The 21950-nt window shown below is 36.9% G+C and overlaps 1 protein-coding gene across 2 annotated transcripts in view; it reads right to left on the bottom strand.

Moving 5' to 3' along the window:
* Positions 1-2: 2 nt before the first annotated feature.
* The window catches only part of LOC136246577 (uncharacterized), a 67528-nt gene continuing 45580 nt past the window's right edge, over positions 3-21950 (bottom strand). For both annotated transcript variants that reach the window (XM_066038064.1, XM_066038065.1), the window contains 8 exons: positions 20640-20705; positions 20301-20573; positions 14873-14959; positions 14760-14822; positions 11440-11721; positions 8671-8862; positions 7301-7366; positions 3-2133 (listed from right to left, as the gene is read on the bottom strand). In XM_066038064.1, coding sequence (XP_065894136.1) covers positions 251-2133; positions 7301-7366; positions 8671-8862; positions 11440-11721; positions 14760-14822; positions 14873-14959; positions 20301-20573; positions 20640-20705 — 2912 coding nt within the window. In that variant the 3' untranslated portion in view covers positions 3-250. The remainder of the gene's footprint in view (positions 2134-7300; positions 7367-8670; positions 8863-11439; positions 11722-14759; positions 14823-14872; positions 14960-20300; positions 20574-20639; positions 20706-21950) is intronic.

Genomic DNA, 21950 nt, shown 5'->3' on the forward strand with positions numbered 1-21950 from the left:
AGACCTCCATTAGGGAGTATAAAGCACAGATACATGCAAGAAAACAAAATGTACAACATTTTAGACTATATAGCTGGGTTAAAATAGTTTACAATCCTTTTCTGAAAGTCATCTACATTGGTTGCTTCAATTGCAGTAGCTGGGAGGCTGTTCCATATTTTGATAGTGGCAGGGAAAAAAGAGTGCAAATAAATGTTTAAGTGGGCTGATACCTGTCTGAATCTGTAAGAGTGCCCTCTTGTACATGTGGTTAGGTCTTGCTGGATTGTATTATGTGCAAATTTGTAATTTCAGAATGAATCTTTTTCAGTTCGTTGAGGTAATTTTTATCCACTGAATCTATTTCTTTAATATGTTGTCTTGATTTAAAGTAATGTTGAGTGGATTCCATATCAAGTGACCCTGGCTGTATTGAGGCATAAAGACGTTGGAGATGTTCAGTACGCAACTCAAGATATGGTAATGTCATTAGAGTAATATAATGATAATCAGGTGTCATTGTTTGCAAATATTTATACCCCCACATGATATTTTCTAGTAGTTCTCCATCACAGTATGGGATGATCTTGTTTACCATAAAAACTGCTTGCTGTGCTAACATGGGTATAGGATATTGTTTGACATACATTTTTATTGTTTGGATTAAATTGTGATAGTTCCTTTGGGTAAGGCATCGTTGAACATTTTGATTTAATGGTCTACTCATTTTGTGAGCATCATGTAATATTTTATGACTTTCACTGATCAGTGATTCGATTTCATCAGTTAATGAAGGGAAAAACGCAGTAATGTTTGGTGAGTTCATTAAGGCATATTGTAATTTCTGTAATATTACTATAACATTATGTGGTTCAACTATTGTAAACATGTTGATCCTCTTGAGGGAATAAGGTAAAAAATGATTTTCAATCTCACTTACTTTATATTTCAAGTAATCTCTACCACATAATAGTGACACATCATATATACCAGAACTAATCTGAAACAGTTCAAGTGATTTTAAACGAACTGATTCATGAGTACCCAGTCTACCATATGGTGAAAGCATCCTCACTTCATTACTGTACATACACTCAATGATGTATTGACTGATGACAACATGAATTTCCACACAATGTTGTGTGTTATTATGTGGAGGTATTATGCTATTAGTAAACTGGACTAACCCATAGGCCCATAGTACATCAACATCATTTCTTGCTTCATATTCAGCAATCTTCCACAGACTGTGTAATACTGCTGTTTGCACGGAAGTACCAATACCAGTCCATAATAGTAATGATTTCAGTCTATTTGATAATGATTCAGTTAGTAATTGCAATGTCACTTCAATACAAAGTTTTGCAGCATATTTACGGCTTCTACCAATGTTGTTCTTGTCAAAAGCTGTTAAACCTTTGTCACGTAAATTAGCTTGTACAAGTTGAATAACTTCATGATAACATAATTTATGGTGTTTCAGATTATGAGACAATTGTCCTCTTATAAGGGAGAGAAGCAATGGCCACAGGTTGACATCTTGAGCTAGTTCATCAAGTAATCTCACATCCTCTTGTGAAAGTTGACTGATATCAATCACTCCACAGGTCAATAGAGAGATAGCTTCACTTTGCTCCATTGGACCTACACTAACTACCTGTTTGGTAGGTATGTATTGTTCAATGTCATTCATCCTAGTAGTGAGGACTATTTTACAGTTACTAAATGCCTTCACTATTGGCTCAGCATCTTCAAAATGCCACACATCATCTATGATGACTAGAAGGTTGCGACAATAAAGACTTGTAAGTTGATTGATTTCTTGTTCAGCATGATTGACGTCACCTTGTTGTAAATATTGATCAGTGAGCAAATGATATATTTGGCTCAGTTTCATACTGGGATCAGTAGCTTGTGGTCCAAGTTCTATAAACACAATACCATCTCTAAATTGTTCCTTTATCACAGGGTGATGGCATAAAGCAGTAATGATGGAAGTCTTGCCAAATCCTCCAGCTCCAGTAACTGTTAAACTTGTTCCACAATTGTTCGGGTCAATGGTGGATTGACATAATTTACTGACCATTTCTTCTAACAGATGTTGACGAGGTACATAGTTGGGTGGTAGTGTTGGGGGTGGTGGACATTTTATACCTGTAGTGGATCATGATGGAATGAATGATCGATAGTTATTAGAACAGAAAAGTTTAATTAATTATTTAATTAATCAACCCTTTCGTGGCTGAATTTTCTAGCACACTTTACAAGAAATGTCAAATCATGTCGTATAAGCCTCGGTGATCACTAAACCACTTAGTTTACTATAATTCTAAGTGAATGCTATGGGCTAACAATTTTGACTATGTTTCAACCACAAAGCAACACTAAATTATGGTAAACAAACCATTACAGTATCATATGCACTAGTGTAACCGAATCAGGTACAACGTGCTTTATGGCGCCAAAAAGACTGATCTTAATAATTTCACACACATACATAAATACAATTATATAGTAATTACAATCAATCATAAAATTATAATAAATAATAAATAAATAAGTTCAGTTCGATTACATTCGCCCTTCCTAGACTAAGCTCGCCCTCGAGCTAAGGTGGTCTAAACCAGTCTGGTGGTCTACGATCACAAGTCGGGTAACAAGATCCTGCTGGTGGTTCTTCTGTGTCCATAATTATGTGTTCGACAGATGGGGGTGACCATTGGCTAACTTTTTCTGGCCTTAGCTCGGTGGCAGCTCTTAGAGCAGGTTGAATGTGAGGTCGCAGTCTATTGACATGAACAGTTTTTGTCCGTTTCCCGTCAGAGATAGTGTATGTTGTTGATATGATGATGGAATAAGAGGAACTGTAATAAGTTCACAGACTGGCCCAGGTTTATACTGTCGGCACACTAACTCATCCTTCAGGAGTAGCTGGGCCATAACTGGCGATATTGACGTAGGGGAGGGTGACTCCAGGACTGCCCTCTAGGGGGAACTTGAGACTTTAACAATGCATCACGCAGTTGGCAAAGGACAGGGTCCTGGAGTTGCTGATGTTTAAGTTCACCGACATTCTGGACTACATGACCAATAGCAGCATTATGGTCAGAATGTTGTCGAGATAAAGCGTCAGCATTACCATGTTCAACACCCTTGGGATATTTAATTGTGAAATCAAATTCTTGGGTGGCTAAAGCCCACCAAGCTAGTAAGCCTTCCATTTTCTGGCTGGAAAGCCACTGTAGGGGGGCATGGTCAGTCACTAGTTGAAGCTTACATCCAAGCAGGTAGTGTCTAAACTGTTTTAGAGCGTACACAATAGCCAAGCATTCTCTTTGAATCACACTATAATTTCTTTCTGAATTTGACAGCGTTCTACTGGCGTATGCTACAACGTGTTCGCCTTGCTCCAAAACAGCCCCAATACCAGTGGCACTGGCATCTGTCAGAAGTATAAATTGGTCAGCTGATGGGCCAAAGTGTGGATAAGTGAGGACAGGGGATTCTGTTAATCTTTGCTTTAACTGATTAAAAGCTGATTGACATGCCTCGTCCCAGGTAAACACCACACCCTTGTTAGTAAGTTGGTACAGTGGTCCTGCTATATCAGCAAATTGATGAATATATCGCCGGTAATATGAAGCAAGACCTAAAAAGCTGCGTAACTCAGTGGGATTTGTGGGGATAGGCCACTCACAAACAGCTATTATTTTGGTGGAGTCTGGTTCCATACCCTTTCCAGAAAATACAAGTCCCAGATATCTTACTTGACATACACCAATGTTACACTTACCACCGCGGAGTGTTAACCCTGCAGATTGAAGTCTATCAAAAACTGTTGTAAGATGGCGGTGATGTTCTTCAGTGCTAGAGGAGTATATAAGTACATCATCCAAATAAGTGGTAACAAATGAAGGGTCACGTAGAATAGTATCCATTAGACGCTGAAATGAAGCAGTGGCTCCAGACAATCCAAAGGGCATTTTGCAAAACTGATATAACCCTAGTCCTGGACCTGGGCAGAATGCAGTTTTGGCTCGGTCATTTACATGCACTGGCAATTGCCAATATCCACTCTGCAGATCCAGGGTTGAAAAAATAACAGATCCTGTAAGGTTATCTTGTACTTCATCAGGGAGTGGTAGTGGGTATGCATCCTTAACTGTCCTTTTGTTAAGCTCCCGATAGTCGACGCATATTCTGATGTCATCTGTTTTCTTGCGGACAAACACTGCGGGTGCTAGCCATGGGCTGGAACTTTCTTCGATTATTCCATCCTTCAGCATGGTCTGAATCTGCCTTTCTTCATCCTGACAGTAGTTGGCAGGTATCCTACGGGGTGGCACTTTTACTGGAGTACCAGTTGTAGGAATAAAATGTTCAGCTAGAGTAGTACCGCCAGGCGACTTCTGAAATAAACACTTATACTGTTCAAGTAGTGATGATAATATTGGAACAGAACATGGAGGCACGTCATATTCATTACAAAGTGACTCTACACATAAAGGAACAGCACACTCATCAATAGATTCTTCAGTTGGTTCCTTCAGGGCTTCTACTGCACATATCTTGGCATTGTTCTTCTTAGTAACGTCAAATAGTGGTATCAAGTCCTGCAGATTTTCATCGCTTGCTTGTGGAAAAGTTAGATTAACAGGATTTGATGAAAAGTCAATAGTCAATTTGTGTTTGCAGAGAAAATCCAACGCGAGTATAACTGGAGAGATTAATGAGTGCACTATCACCAGGGAGTGATTGGTGTTTAGAGGTACCAAATGTACTGATAAGGTAATGGACCCTAATGTGGGGATGTTGTCGCCTGCTGCTGACGCCAATCTAATTGATGATTCAGTCACATTTGCTTCTGTGGAGAAGCCTGCTGCAACACTTTGTTCAATCAATGAAATTGAAGAACACGAGTCCACCATCATGTCCACCTCTTTGTTACCTAACACTCCCTGTATGACAGCTGTAGTGGGTTGGACAGCTGCCACCACAGCACCAGCTAACTTAGTGGGGCATAAGGCCTGGGATATCCCCGCCCCCTCTGAGACATCCCTCGGTCGTTTCCTGAATAGCAGTCTCTAGCAACATGTCCAATCTGCCCACACAAATAGCACCGTTTGGCAAGAGGACAGTTCTTTTGGATGTGTTCTGATTGCTGACATCCATAGCACACAACACTTGCAGGTTGTTTTGTGCGCCTAACAGACAATGCTGCCACTTGTTCGGTTAGGCTTGAAATCTGGTCCCTTAGCTCTTGCATTTCATTTGATTGTACAGTGGCTGTTGTCTGGGGCTCTTCAATTGTCATCAGTAACTTTGCCCGCTCCAGGACCTTGTCTAAGTCGCTCACTTCCCCTGTGGCACGCAATTGTTTCCCAATTCAGCTTGGCAGTCCGCTTACAAATTGGTGAAGAACCAGTTCATTACGGGTCGTCGTGTTCACATCTGGCATAGCTTTCTTGGACAGCACTTTCAGCTCGTGTAGGAACACTGGTAGAGACTCCCTCAGATTTAATTTCCTAGCTCGAAAATCATCAAGAGACACGAATCGTACAGGTGCCATTCAAGCAATTATCTTGGCCTTACTGGTTGTGTAACTGCTCCTCTCTTCTGTACTCAGCTCTAACCAAATCGCGAGCGCTTCACCTTCCAGTAGCGTGGGGAGCTTCTTAGCCTTTGTGACGTTATCCCAATCGTTGGCATCGCAACATATTTTGTATTTCTGGAACCACTCCGTCGGCTCACCCTCCGAAAATTGTCTTGGCAGGCTGATATGCTTACTAGTAGTAGACATTTCTTCACAAACTGTCCTCTGCTACCAGTGTAACCGAACTAGGTACAACGTGCTTCATGGCGCCAAAAAAGACTGATCTTAATAATTTCACACACATTGATAAATACTATTATATAGTAATTACAATCAATCATAAAATTATAATAAATAAATAAGTTCAGTTCGATTACACTAGCAATGATTTTCGATGGCTGTTGTGACTGGAGTCCAGCAAAGCACATGACTTACATGACAAAAACTTTTGTCACGGATATTTAACCAGTTTAGATACCTACATACAGATATCTATTGGATTTTAAATACCTCATTAATGACTAAACTTCAAAAGCATATACTATGCATGCCATAGTCTAATAGTTGCTATCATGTGTAAAATTACTTATAATTCACCTAAGCATGCCACAGTAGTTTCTCTCCGTACCACAATCAAAAGTGTATGCTCATTGCCATAGTTAGTGTTTTAATAAACTGGCACATTGTGATGCAAATGACTGTTTACTGAGTACAGTAATCAAAAAGTATATATAGAAGATTGTGCAGTAAGTCCTGAACTTTTAACAGATGATGATGATCCTGTCTGCTACAAATGTGTTGCTATAACATGGGGTATTTGGTATTTTGCCCGATATGTACTCCTTCAGGCCCGTTATTATTATTATTTTTTACTAAAGCTTTATAGTGACCAGCATGAAAGTGTTAGGCATACAGATCAGGCAAAACTCTCATGCCCTTGTTACAACTATTGCTAGTACACCATGCACCAGGTGATTCAGTAGTTTAGAAAAAAATGACCAGATTTTACAGAACCAATCCAAATAGCACATCAAGCAAAATCAAACTATCACCACCAGTGGATAGCTACACTATCATAATAGTAGTTTTGACACTCAGTATTACTCAAACTACTTGAGGCTGGTTTCAACAGACATCTTTTCTTGGGTGTGTTCAGAGCTCAAATTGCGGTTTTAGACCTTGTGAAGGACCTGGCTTGGCAAGAATCAGTGGTTTACTGGTGGACAGCCTGATAATGTTGGCCAGACATTTGTTCTGTAGATTTTGCTACATATCAACCACTAAGGAGCCAGCACAGCCCTGTAATCTCGTATCTGGATTCCAATCGTGGTTTGCATCCATTTTGAGGTCTAACCCTTGCCCACCTCACCACCCCCTACCCTTTACCCCGTTGTGAGCACTCGTGATACTACTTCGGTCATCGAACAGCTCAGATTTTCTATCTTATTTGGTGGGAAATTCTATGAGCAGCTACAAGTACTGGAAGTGGTCTGAAAGGTAACAGATTGATGCATCTTTAGTGTAAATTTCATCCGCGTGCTTGCTATATGTGGAGAATTATGCTGGCTTGAATTTTTTAAAACTGTTTATCTCAAAACTTCTAATGTGCGATTTGGATCATTTTTCCAAAATCCAGTCACAAATAATGATTTGCTTGCTTTTGAATTTTATTATTTTTCTTTATACACCGACTTATACGTTTCAAGTGCAATACATCAATAAACCAACCTCTTTCTAAACGTTGATGCTGATAGTTTAGTTGTTCCTGAAGTGCAGCTCTTGATGAATCAAAACCTGTAGAAATATATATATTAGTTCTTACAACATTTTATCAATCCTTGCAACAATTATATTTGATCAAAATTTAAGTATTGTGATTTGTTTGTAATATGAAACTGTTATTAGCACTTTACAGTGACCAGCACTGAAGGTCTGACAGCAACATGTGCTGCAGCCTTAGGATTACCTAACCTAATTTCAAGGACTTAGACTGTGCCATAAATACTGTGTGATACCCCACCTTTAGTTTGAATATATAGTCAGGGTATTATGTTACATTAGTCTAAAGATACCACTTGGAATTTGACTCCCATATTTCCTGGGTATATCATGGGAATGCAGTTTGCTCATGCCTTCAATGCCCAACCATGTAATATGACTTGACTCATTATATTGAGTGACATAGAGCATTATTTAGGGGTTTGGCTTATAGGTTATACCATAGGCTTAATGTAGTTGCCAAGTTTTGACTAGTTGAGAGTTACTAATCTACATATTAATCTGTAAAATAATTGTTCTGGACAATGCATGCATGGATGCATATTTCTACTCATGACAGGGTAGCCATTGAGCATACAACAGAACAACAAAAAGAGGACATCTAAATGTAAATAGGTGAGTAAATTATAGTCCTAATTACTTAACTGGTATAATGTACATATTTTACGTGTTGATACTTCACATAATAATGTGCATGTAAAATTTGGTTATTTAGTCTTTCAATAATATTATAACTTTATAGACGACTAATTTAATTTAAACAAATCAAAAATGAGACCCAAAATCATCAGCTATCTGATACTGTATACCATAATTTTCTTTATTTTCGTGCTTGAATATTTGTGACCAGATTTGCAAAAAGGAGTCTTCCACACACATCAAATTTACCAACTTTAATGATCCATAATGTCAGACTGGAGGAAGCCAATGACTTGAAATTAGCCAATAGTGTGCATTAACATAGCTGAATGGATGGAGAAAATTTCATAGTTGTATGCTTCTTAAACATCACGTTATGGCCATTCAAGTGCATAGAATTGGATTTGTATGGAAGACCTCTTTTCACAACTCCAGTCACATTATAATTTTCATGATAAAAATTCTCATGTAAAAATATTTTGAATGATTTAGCTACATGAAAGTGTGCTCTAGCTACTACAGTATTTCGATTTTCAGCAAATTTTTGTGTGAGAAATTTATGTATAACAACAACAAAAAAGATTTATGGTATTATGTATTTTACATAAAAGTAGAATATTTTACCCAAAAGTTGTAAATGTGTTTTGCACCAACTATGATTACTGACACAGCAGGCATACTTTGGTTGGGTTGTGATGGTGTTGAAGTACTGACTACTGGGGTTGGTTCAACCCTCAGTGAAGAATTATTTGATGTCTGGTGTAGTGTAATAGGATGATGTGATCCAGAAGATGAGTTGACACCATTATTAGGTAGTAATGTATTAGTAGTAGTTGTAGTGGGTGGTGGCGAACAGAGAGCTTCCAAAAATTCTGTAACAGGAGAAAACAATAAGTAGAAGTAGTAGTAGTATTTGTACACTTCAAAAACAATTTTCTTTTTAATAATTAATTCATCTTACCGTCTAACTTACACATTCCAGTGATACATACTGTAGGCCAAAATAGGGGTTTTCACATGTTTCAACACTGAGGTAGTATTATAGTGTTCAGCACAAAACTGGTGTTTGGTTGTAAATACAACACTGTGTTTACCAAATAATGGAGAGCAAGTATTCAGTACTATACTGGTCTAAAGTATTTATCATAAGATAGAATGCATACTAGGCAAGATAGAATGCATACTAGGCAAGTTTATTCCTTGTTTTCAAGACATGTTTGCATGCGAATAGTCAATTTGTGTAATTTAAAAAATATTTTTTCTACTTTTTACTAATGACAGAGTACAGCAATGGAGGTTTGCTGGAGTTTGGAAACTGAATTTATTTAATTGCATTATACTGCACACAAATTTTGTTTTCATTGGTTATTACACATAAACTATGATCTGTGAAATGACTTTGGAAAGAACATTTTAAAAATGCTGGAGAGAGGATTTGAATGAAATAAAAGACATAAAACTCAAGCTTCCACTAATCCAAGGATGGAACGGAATGAAATGAACTATTAAACAAAACGGAACAATTCTTCAATAATCAATATTGTATGACATACAGCTTGTTTAGTCCTGGATTCTTTGTGAGTGTTAAACAATATTGTTGGGAGGTGTAGCAATCCTAGTTGTGTAGAGTTGTAGACTGAGTATCACTGGACAGGAATGCCACTGCAGCTTTAGATTCAATAATACGTGTTTTCAGCCAAGGCTTGCATGTCTGCTCCATTTGAGGCCTTTTACAATACTCGTGTGTCTACTCTGCTTGAGGCTACAGTATGCTTTAGCTCTAAGGGATGCAATGTGTAGATAAATAGCTAGTTTACTATTTAGCACTTAAACTTAGTTTTCAATGGACACTCCATGTGCTCTCAGAACATTCCAATTTATTACTTTGAGCATGTGTGGCCATACTTCAGTCCCTTAAAAGCTTTTAGCTAGATAGCTTCAGTCTAGTCCAACCAGGCATTCCAACCATAGGCGGATCTGAGGGGGGGCCAAGGGGTGCTGTGCCCCCCCTGGCCCTTCTCTTGCCCCCCTTGGACTTATAGCACCATATTGATACCAGAAACTGGAATCATGCATTCACACTGTATTCAGAAGCATAGAAAGCCAATGTAATAGACAAATAAAAGGAAACAGTTATAAAAGTACTTTGCAGTTATACTGTACACTGTAACGAAAGTGAGGCAGAATTTTTGTGCTATACAAGATCGAGATACTCTAATAGAGCAGTCATTACCCTAATAGAACAGTCGCAATTCTAGTGTCATCAATTTATAATTTTTACAAATTATAACAATACTAGCTACACCTTATTTTGATTTAGCACACTTTACCATCAAACAGGTTTATCTCAGCTGGGCTAACTATAGCTAAATGCTCCCAAATTCAAACCTAGGAGGTCTAATTTTTAAAATTTTTCTTCAACTACAGTCTTTACAACTGTATGTCCATCATTCATCCATCTATACCAAACAAAGTTATGCTAATAAATATATAACTTGTGTACTAGAGTCCTTTTAGTGGAATAAACGCTGTTGTACACTAAAGCTTCTTGCCCCCCCTTGGCCCCCCTTGATAGTGTCTCCTAGATCCGCCTATGATTCCAACAATGCTGTGTAGCACTAGCAAATAATCGTGGATTAAAGATTAAACAAGTTGCATGTCATATAATATTGATGATTAAAAGTATGCTATTGAAAAATCCTTCCATTTTGTGTTTAGTGGTTCACTCCATTCCGTTCCATTCCACTCCATCCCATGGATTAGTGGAGGCTTAAAAGTCATACTCCAAAGCAATGTGGTTAGCAAATTTCTACAACCACATTGGCGCTTCAGTTACCACAAAAGTATTCCTATATACAGTGTATAATGAGCAGTTCTTTATTATGTAGACACAGAAATTATTATAAAGAATAGACAAATGTTAAAAAAAAAACAATATTCTGGTAGTCTAATACTTTACATATAACAAAGGTATTTTGCATAAAACTGCCGTGTTAATTTATAAATCATAAGCAAAGTTAGGGACACACAGATTATATGATTTTCAATTTTACCTATCTTTGTTTTGAGCAATGATCTAAAATTTTGCCTCTTATATGCTCAGCATTAATTTATGTCTCAATTTCCATGTTTTGCTAATAAATTTACACTTTGTGGGTAAATAATAAGTGGCTAAAGTAAAGTCTACAAATCTGTACTTGTAAAAATGCATTTCAGAGATATATTCTAATAAAACAGTCAGCTGCCTGATTATTCTATTAGATTATATCAACCTTATTTTCTGTGATTTGTATTTTGACAAGCAAGAGTTTATAGTATGGCACAAGTATTCTGCCAATCATGCTAGTATTATACTCAATGCTTTCAGGCTCAATATTATTCCAGCATAACTGGTGGGTGCCTAGGTACAGCATATAAGTTTAGCTCTCTTATATAACTTGTCAATTTACCATTTCTTAAAGCTCCAATAAGATTTCTTGAAGTAACTTCATCACACAAGTTTTCTATAACATCACAAAATTCGAACACCCCATAATCTGCTCTTATTGCACACATAACATTGCCTATGATGGCTTCATTAATAAGGTCAGTAGATGGTAGTGTTCTCAACCAAGCTAGATAATCAGCAGACACTTCAGGTATCAGTTGTTTTAGTTTATGAACAGTTTTCACATAGTCTTGTGGTAGACAATGACACAATCTCGCATAATTCTTCTTGAGCACTGGCAGTACTAGTGTATGTAAAATGGACATAAATATAAATTCTAATGTATATAAACCATGGTTACAAGGTGTATTGCACTTTATTCGACTGAGGAAAAGAGGTGTTTACAAGTGCAATACACCGAACCATGGTTCATAGAATATATCTGACCTAATTTTAGAAAAAAACTGTCGACGTATACACATTTATCGAAATTCGTTTTATTGGTTCCTTGTTGTCTACAGGTACAGAGGAATGGATTGGCTAAGTTTCAGCTTCATAAGATAAGTAGTGTGGGAATACAGCAGTAGACACCCTGAGGAGCGACTAAATCAATTTGTACAGAAGACATTGAGAAAATAATCTACAGGTGCTTACATAAACCATCATAACTTATTGATACAATGGTGTACGGAGTTGAATCTTCGCTCATTGTATTAGCCATGAATTTGTGAACCCACCAAGGTATAGTTTTTACCGAAGGTATTCTTCTGTGATCCGGAAGGTAGGCAAATTCATTGAAGAAAAATCATAAATTCTTTCATCACTGCAACATAAACAAACGTCCGTAACTCAGAAACCCATCTGTGTTTGAAGATGAAACAAGGATTTTTAAACTCCCTATGAATAGGGAACACGATGATGCTTAGGATTTATCCACTGGAGTGTCACTTTACTGACCAGCAAGGAGATATAAACTTGCACAAATTATTTTCTGAAGCTTGCATTTTTTACCTATTGTTTTTGAATGCATTTTTTTACAAAAGTACTACTGTGTGTAGATCAACGGTTTTCTAAACTTAGGTCACATATTATGATAACATCGTTAAATAGAATGCATTATTGGCCTGAAAAATTCTTGATCATATAATCTACAAAACTAAATATAGTAGCTTGAAATGCTACAGTGTAGCAAGGTTTTGAAATCCTATAGAGATCTTGAAATCTTGTAGGATCTACCTGTATCGCTGACTCCTCACCTACAAATCTCTCAACCTGGAAGCAGACCTGGTTGTGAGAAAGCCAGTCAGAAGCCTATCTCCTTTGTGTTGCAGGATTAATGCACTTACATTTGTTTTAACAAAGTGTTGTTAAATGTTAGTAATAAAATCACTGGCAGAAATTTACTTTACCACCTCACAATTCTTCACCTTTAGGCCACTTCAACTAAATCTTATGTTTCTCAGGTGAATTCAGCCAAATAAAGGTTGGTAGGTCGGTAAAATAAAAATTAAAATATTCAATATTGTTAGCTGAAGAGTGATTTTGTGAATCAAATGGTGGCTAAGCTACATTACGGTTGCTGTGTCACTTGTGAGTAGGCAGCTATATGGTGAGATATTAAGTGTTACTTACTTTTTGAGAGCTTAAAGGTAAACTTGCAACTTCTTCATGGCATTATTGCTCTTTGCAAGGTGATCATGTGATTAACATAATTATTTTATGCTGCAAAATATAGGGTTGGTCGGGCCCAAGAAACAAAAGATCTAGTTGAAGTGGTCTTAATATGAGCTGAATTTACCAAAAGAGTTGATCATCAAATAATGCTCAGTTCAAAATGTTCAACAACGTACTCACTTGAGAAACAGTCAAAAATATATGGAAAAAAATTCCAGTTAAAAATACAAAGGCAGTTCAATGATCTAAGTAAATGACCATATGATGGTACAAGACATTTGGGGTTTAAAGTAGGATGATTTAGTGTGTCTTAGAAATTTTATTAAAAATCATGAGAAATTGTGATATCAGCAAGAGGTCATAATATAAAGGCTGAAATACAGTAATGCTCATGAACAAATCGTAAGAGTTAAGACTGTAGTGATTTACATTGCATAATTGTTTTTGCATTCTTCTTTATGTTTTTATCCAATCTATTATACAAAATTGAAATGTAAATTTTCTGCATAATACTTCCACTGTCCTCACAATTTGAAGCAATCAACTAAAACACACATGAGTTATGTAATGGTTGTAACATGGGCGTGAGGGCTTTGCCTGATATGTATGCCCAACTGCCCAAAGGCAGATAGCACACATATCAGGCAAAGCCCGAATGCCCTGTGTTACAGCTAATATGTAACACTACTTAAGCTGATAGCCTGTACAGGGCAATCAATCACCCAATTTAATACAAGTACAGCCACTGGTTGTATTATATATGCATACTTAAAATTTTCGATTATGGATGAACAGCTAGTATGTTCGGGTTAGGTTTGGTTACGATGAGCGGACATATCCTAGAGATATCACGGAGAATTCGGTTACACCAGTTTAATGTTTTAATCAGTGCCTATTGAATTGTTTATGGACAAAGTATGGAGTTCACTAAAGGCCTAGATAGGTACGATTGCTTGTAGAGTGGTTACTCTGAGCAGAGTGGTAGCTTTGTGATGGGGGCATGTGCACATCCGAAAACATGCGAAAATGATCGTTGAATAAGCTATAGCACTAGTTCTCACCTCAGCCCAACATTTTTCAACTTGTAGGATGACGAGAATAATAATACGTTCTCTGTCTACGTGGTTTTCATGGCACAATCTGAGTTGTGCATTATAATCATGTGAGTATTAATCGATCCCCACAATTGATTTTGGTCTCAATGTCTATATAATCACTGTCCAGTTGTAGCCCGGCTACATTTTGTATGTAACTCGGCTAGCTGGGCTACATACATATGAAATGTAGCCCGGGAAGTTCCTTTGATCTGAGGTGTGAAAGTGCTACATATAAATTTATAAAAAGAAGAAATCCTGTATAATTGAAGCAATTGTAGAAAAATATGGATAAATTGGATAAATTCAAAAGTGCACATCTCAGTAATTGGCTGGGTGGATTCAGTACAAATTTGGAATAGAAATTGCTAAAGTTTCCACAACAAAATTAGATAAGGAACTACAGATATTATATGGATGTGTGTGAAATCACTTTATCTTGGTTCCTGTAAAACACACAGTCTGTCATGTATCCAAACCGGCTGTATACTTACACAGTATTGTGTGTCTTGATACGTACCTTGATGTAAGAATTATAAATGTGCTTGTTATTTACAAAAAACTTAGTTCTTACTTTTTGAAGAGGAGTCCAATTTCATATCAGAAAATGTCATTTGATACAAGGGACTGTTCAAACCTAAATGAGTCCATATAAACAGTGCAATGTATGGTTTGTGATTCACTTACCAGGTGATGTTGAGTAATGTTGTTGATTACTTGATAATGACTGAATATTAGTAGTGAATGTCGGAAACTGACTACTTTTTTGAGCATCTGTAACACAAATTATTTTATAATATTGATGTTAAATTACACTATTACGACAGAATATGTGACCGGACCGGTAAAATATAGGGGCATGTGGGTACAAACTACTAGAGGTGTACCGATATACCGTTACCTATTGTATTGGTGGCCGATATAGACATTTCTATTATATCGGTGGGAGTCGATATCAGGGGCGGATACAGGGGGGGTCAAAGGGGGCTCTTGACCCCCCTCCAAAATTTTTTAGTATACCAAGATCGAGATACTCTAATAGAGCAGTCACTCTAATAAAGCAATCACAGTATTAGAACAGCGTGTAGTGAGCTATTTAATGATTTTTATGTACTTTATCAGCTATAAATGCGTGGTTGGTGAGGTGGGCAGCTATTGTCAGCTGGCTGTGACCTTTTTTTTTTTTTTTTGGTCTCACTTTATCAAACCAGAGACAATGTAGTGCCTCAGTTCATTTTTGACCCCCCCTTTCCATAAGTCTGGATCCGCCCCTGGCCAATATTGCTGTTAAAAACCGATACGATATACCGATATACAACTGAACTATCTTGAGAACACTGTCCAATGATCAAGCCACATTATAAACCCTATTATTTAGCTAACAAGGGCGGGAAACAGCAGTTATCTTCTTTGCCTAAAAACAGTACTCTATGCGAAGCCATCTAAGTGCGTGGATAATTACTTTTTGTTGCCACAAAGCATACCAATCATACACTCATTGTGGTGGGCCTGGGGAAACAGCAAAAAGATGAACCAAGAGACAAGAGTACAGCATAAAACAACCGGCCATCTCTACAATCCATTAAAATGCGGAGTAATCCAGACTAATCTTGGCAGGGGCATGTATTAAAATAAATTATTTGTGAGTGCCTTATAGTCTGAGCTGTCAATAGAAGCCACACCACCGTGGGTAACCATGCATAGTCAATAATCTTAAGACTGTTTTCAGTATATATAGTTTCTTCAGTAGCTAAAATTAAGTTAAATATGGCATATGTGGTTCCTCAAATATAAATAGTTACACTTAGTTATATCGGTATATCGTATCGGTATCATATCGGTTTCAAAATGATTAATCCACATCGTATCGGTATCGGATCGGTTTAGTTTTCTTATATCGGTACACCTCTATAAACTACACTCCACCACATAACAGGTGATATTGCAGTACAGGAATGGAATTACGGCATTTTGTAACTTGTATTTTAAAGGACATTAAATGATTAGTAAGTGATGAAAATTGCATGGCCATAGCATAATCTCTTATTGGTTTAGCTGTATAATAACAAACATATGGAAAAAATAAGAAATTTAAATAACGATTAGAGATCATAGAAAAGGTAGGAAAACAAGGGAGGTTGCCTACACCTGCAAAATACCAGTGGACACTACTTCAATCTATACCCATGACGAATTTAGAGATTAAATATCCACTAGTATATCTGGAGATGTATAGGTGACCTCCCTTGTTTCAGATACTTTTTCTATGATCCCTAACCAAACTAAAACAAGTTGATGTTGTACTACTTCTAAAAACCAGGCGTCATGCAGCTAGCTAACTCATCTGAAATTAAGTTATTAACCAACTATATGTATTACATACTGTCGTTTTTTTGTTGTGCAATAATACACAATTAATTATTGTAATTCTCGTATTTTGTAATTCACATTTTTTTTTGTAATTCTTCAATTATGTTGCTATGCACTGCTAAGGAAGTGCTTGTTAAACAAACTGCTTTTATCAACACATTATGTACAGAGGTATCTTCTAAACTGTTTTATAGTTTGACTATCATGTTATTTTCCACAAATTCTGTTGACAAAGCCTCAAATCTGTTCTTCATTTTCATTTCACGTACGTAGGGGATACGCCCCCTTTCAAACTCGAAGGGATAGGCTATTCCTGGTAGTCTACGAGGCCTGCACAGTTGTTTTTCAGTTGTTACACACCTGTAAAACCCGAAGGGAAGGTAATTCACAAAGTCAGAGGAGAGTCGCCACACCTGTATTTCAGACCACCAAAAAGAAACCACCTTAGAGCAAAGTTTACCTGTGCAGAAGTTTAATACAGACTTCATTCAACTTTTACTTCTTATGTAAAAGCTGCTTTTCCATTTAACAATTTTGCTCAAGTGAGTGCGTATGGACAAACATAGGTAGATAGGTAGGTACACACACACTTTTATGAAAACAATTTCGGTAAACCAGGCATGCGCTCACAGCCAGCAAAGACCCACTGTGGGCATGCGCCAGGTTTAAAAAGCCTAAATTTTCCTTATACTTATTTATCAACATTATTTTGACTGGTGAACACATTTGCAAGATATAAGTGTTCAAAGTTTTGTTTTAATTTCTTCTTATGCCATACAGGGGATATGGAGGCTTCGGTTTCTTTTTGCACGCTTTGCAAAAATTTCTATAAATGCAAATGTGTAACTTGATTGCTTCAATCTTTGGCACAAATGAAGATCGTATAATGGTGGATTCACGTACCATGTTTGCTGTGAATCTGAGGAATATCCAAGGAGTTATGAGCACTTATTCAAATAAAAAAGATCAAACTTCTGTCACAACTACAGGGTAAACCAAGTATAGGATAACTTGAAAATTAGTGTGTAGATAGGCTGATCATCGTAGCAGTGCCTTTTGATAGTTAGAATAGCAATAGAGTTACAGTGACAAAGTTATAAAGCAAAAACCAAACAAATGTAGAATCACGGCATCAAGCACAGCACAATTAATTCATATTCAAATACTGCCTCTATTTATTCCGTCTACAGTATGTTTTGGTGTTGGAACTGATTTTACCTATGTTCAGAAAAAATCAGACCACAAGCCCCTATACCGAATAGCATTGGAGTGATTTACAGATTTTTGTCAGTTATATCTCGTTATAGGGACTTTTTTGAATTAGTTGTTCCAATACTGACTAAAGATGGAGTTCATATAGGTAGTATTGGAACACTATTTTTGCAGTGAAGATACTCTAATAGAGCAGTCACTACGGGGTAAAAAAGGTGTGCAAAAAATGTTGAAAGAACCTTACCACAGGGACTTCTATACCTAACAACTGCATCCTTAACCACTGAACCATTGTTATCTTGGCTGATCACCTCACTTAATTTCTGCTTTATAAATAAAATTTCTAGTTGAAATCTGCTTATAATCAAACATTTGTAATTTCATATATCTAGCAATAGAAGTATTAGATTGTTCTAGAATATTCTATGTGTGTTCTATTAGAAGTCTTCAAAAAATGTGAAATATTGAATATTTACCTGTATTAAAATTTTATGATGATATTATATTGAAGCATTCCGGCTAATTTACTGTCTAATACTGTACATAACAAACTAACTTAGTTTATACTACTGTATAGTGATCAGATGTGACAAATTGATTACAAATTACTTTGTAGACAAAGATATCCATTCTTACAATCTAAAATGAATATAAGAGATCCTTGAGAGTTTACTCATGTATTCTTTGTGCTTTTCCTCAATTAAACCACATGTATTATTGTCTAAAGACAGGAGAATATTTGATTTTAGAAATGAACAAATCACCTAAATTGTAAGTAAATCGGTGTTCCTCGCATTGTGAAACTGTTACATGGTCTGATATAATTCAGTATATTTCCTAGAAAAAAAGAAGCTATGGTTGTGAAATTTCACAACAAGAAGGCTTAAACTGCTTTATCAAAATGTACAAAAAAATCTTAATGAAATCTCTGAAATTTTCAATTGAGTATTCCCACATATTTAATGTATGGTTTTCCAAAACATGGTCACAAATGTGACTGAATTTTGGAAAAACGTTCCAAATCGCACATTAGAAGTTTTGAAAATAATGGTTTTAAAGAATTCAAGTCTTGCCAAGGATAACTGGCACACGTATGAAGTTTACAAAAGAGGTACATCAATCTATTACCTTTCAGACCACTTCCAGTACTTGTAGCTGCTTGTAGAGTTTCCCACTAAATTACATAGAAAATCTGAGCAGTCGGACGAGCAAAGTAGTATCACGAGTGCTCACAAAGGGGATGGGGTGGAGGGTGGTAGGGTGGACAAGAGATAGACTTCAAAATGGAGGCAGACCACGATTGAAGTCCACGCACGAGATTACAAGGCTGTGCTGGCTTCTTAGTGTGGCTGATATACAGTAAAATCAACTGAAAAATTATTTGGCCAACATTATCAGGCCATCCACCAGTAAACCACTGATTGTTGCCAAGTCAGGCCCTTCACAAAGTCTGAGACTGCCATTCAAGCTCTCCATACCACCCAGAAAAGATGTCTGTTAAAACCAGCTTCTAATAGTTTGAGTAGTACTGAGGGTCAAAACTAGTAGTACAATAGTGTAGCTACATTGTATCCACTAGTTTCATTTGCTTGATTTGAGATGTGGTATAGTTTTGTAAAATCTGGTCACAAATTGTTATGACTGGTGAACCCCACACATACTGCATCAAAAGTAGGAAATGACACCGCAAGCCCCAACTATCAATTGTAATCTGAAAAGTGAATAATCCATTATGCTTCATTGTCAGCCATGTTCAACCTGTTACACAGCATTATGAATCAAGAAATGTTTGAAAACTATCATGCAACCAAAGTAGCCACTATGAAAAATACAGACTATTTCCATTAGGAAGGGAAGCCGTCATGTGCTACTACCAAATCAAACCTATCGCTGTCAGCAATGATGAATGGGACATAAGGAGGACACTGATAAGTCCATGAAGAATGCACTGTACGTACTGCGGTATTCCAAAAGTCACCTCTCCAGCCTAAGCAATGTCGAACAGTGAAAAATCAAGCCCATAGTGTTAGCCATTATTGAGTTACGCTTGTCTGAAGGCATCAGTTACCCAGTTATTTAGTCAGTGAGTCACTGGAAAATTCAGTTTAATATTATCTTAAAATTTCATAGCAACTTGTTAAAAGCATTTCGGCTTGATCTGATGGCTTTTTAGGCTTAACCAATACTACATCATTGTCAGGAAAAAGTGAGGCTGGTTTTTAAGTGATGTTTTTCATGGGTCATGTCCATGCCATTGTGGTCCCTACTATACTGTACAATCGTATTGTATGATCCGAAAAAACTTAAAAGATTAAATGAAGTAGGGATCCAAGTGATAAAAAGCAGTGAAACAAGAGATAAAGATGGTATTACATCCTTACTTTGGCATTTAGAAAAATAACTGCTACAACATGCAAATTTTCTTGCAGAGCTACGCTGCAATACCATCATTCATCTCTTGTCTCACTGCTTTTTATCACTTGAATCCCTGCTTCATTTTAAATGCAAATCCAACCTCCGCAGCATCACTTACCTGATCTTATTTCATTGATCATCATCTTCAACTGCTGTGATGCAGTAATAGTCTCCAGTTGATCACACAGATCAAGTAATTCTTCTCTACAGCTCATCCTCTCAATCAAACAATCCAATATTATCTTGTTAGCAGTAGTGGAGTTACTACTACTCAATATCATACAAATCTGATCATCACTGATATAATTCAGTAACATCCCAACACTCTGTTCATAGTTATCAGGCATCAATTGTAGTATAGAATGATAACGTGTCTTGAGTTGGGTGAAATCTACAAACATACAGTAGTTCATTTTTAAGGTTTGTGATTTTGATGTATGTTTATTTTGATGCGTACCTTTATTCAGAACAATATTTCTTGGTGGTTCTATCTCTTCAACTGCAGATTCATGATGTGAAAAGGCTGTTTGTAAACAAAAATACAGGAAAGTTATAAGAACTTAGAATTGCATTTAGCTTCACTTGATAAACAAAGTGATGAAATGGTTGTACAGTGGAACCTGTGTTACGGTCACCTGGATTAAGCGGTCACCTCTGCATAACGGCCATGGACACGAGGTCCCAAATATTTTCCCATGCAAATGTATGCATTGTTGTCTGCATTAAGCGGTCACCTGTCTAACGCGTATAACGGCCAACCAAGAATTCACCTATGAATCACTGTATACATAACTTTCTCCTTTATATAGCGGTCGCTACCTTTTATGGTGGCTTGTTAAGCCAACTGTCTGGCACTACGGCACCGTTTCAATTAATGCACAATTATCACACTTCCTGCCTTTCAATGAATACTATATAATCTATCAGGCTTCATTGCTTAAACGTATTCAATAGCTATAACCAACATTCATAACAAGCTCACCTTGTCCTTTCTGTACTAAAGTATTACTGCATTGCGGTTGGCGCGAGCCTCTTAATAATAATCACTCATTTATAACGGCCATAGCCACTAAAATGCTGCTGACCACCTTATACAGGTTTTCTCTATAACAGCCACCTGTATATAAAGGCCAGATATATCTGGTCCCAAGGTGACCATTATAGACAGGTTCCACTGTATATAAATGTGTAATACATACATATGTACATTAAACACTATGTGGAACAGCTACAACAAGTTTGATACCGAAATTTACATGGACTCTAAATCCTGTAGTGCCACGTTCATGTCCTATAGAGACCATGCTCTGACACGATACAAAACATAGCAATCATGCACTTGTAACATTAGTAATGCATGGTGTTTAAATTGATAGTAACACCCATACTGAATAAGAGGGAGGTACAATAGGCTTGTTTGTACTAATCAACACTACATTTCTTGTTTACAAGCAGCTATCAGGCACAAAAATGAGTTGTAGTTATACTTTAAAACATAACATGGCAAGCACGCACCTGTAACATTGGCAATTGATAGATAGGCATTTAAAAGGATAGCAACAGGCATGCATGCTGAACTGGAAGGAGACACTTGTTTTTACAAATTGACAATATGTGACCGGGCCTGCGAAAACCGGGCATGTGGGCACAAATTACACCCCTTCACACTACAGGTCATATCTCAGTACTGGAACAGAATATTTACATACTGTAAATGGAATCATAAAGCCAATTAAATGGTGATAAAGAGCTGAAAATTGTATTGCTA

The sequence above is a fragment of the Dysidea avara genome, chromosome 2, assembly GCF_963678975.1.
Source record: "Dysidea avara chromosome 2, odDysAvar1.4, whole genome shotgun sequence".
In the NCBI taxonomy this organism is placed as follows: domain Eukaryota; kingdom Metazoa; phylum Porifera; class Demospongiae; order Dictyoceratida; family Dysideidae; genus Dysidea; species Dysidea avara.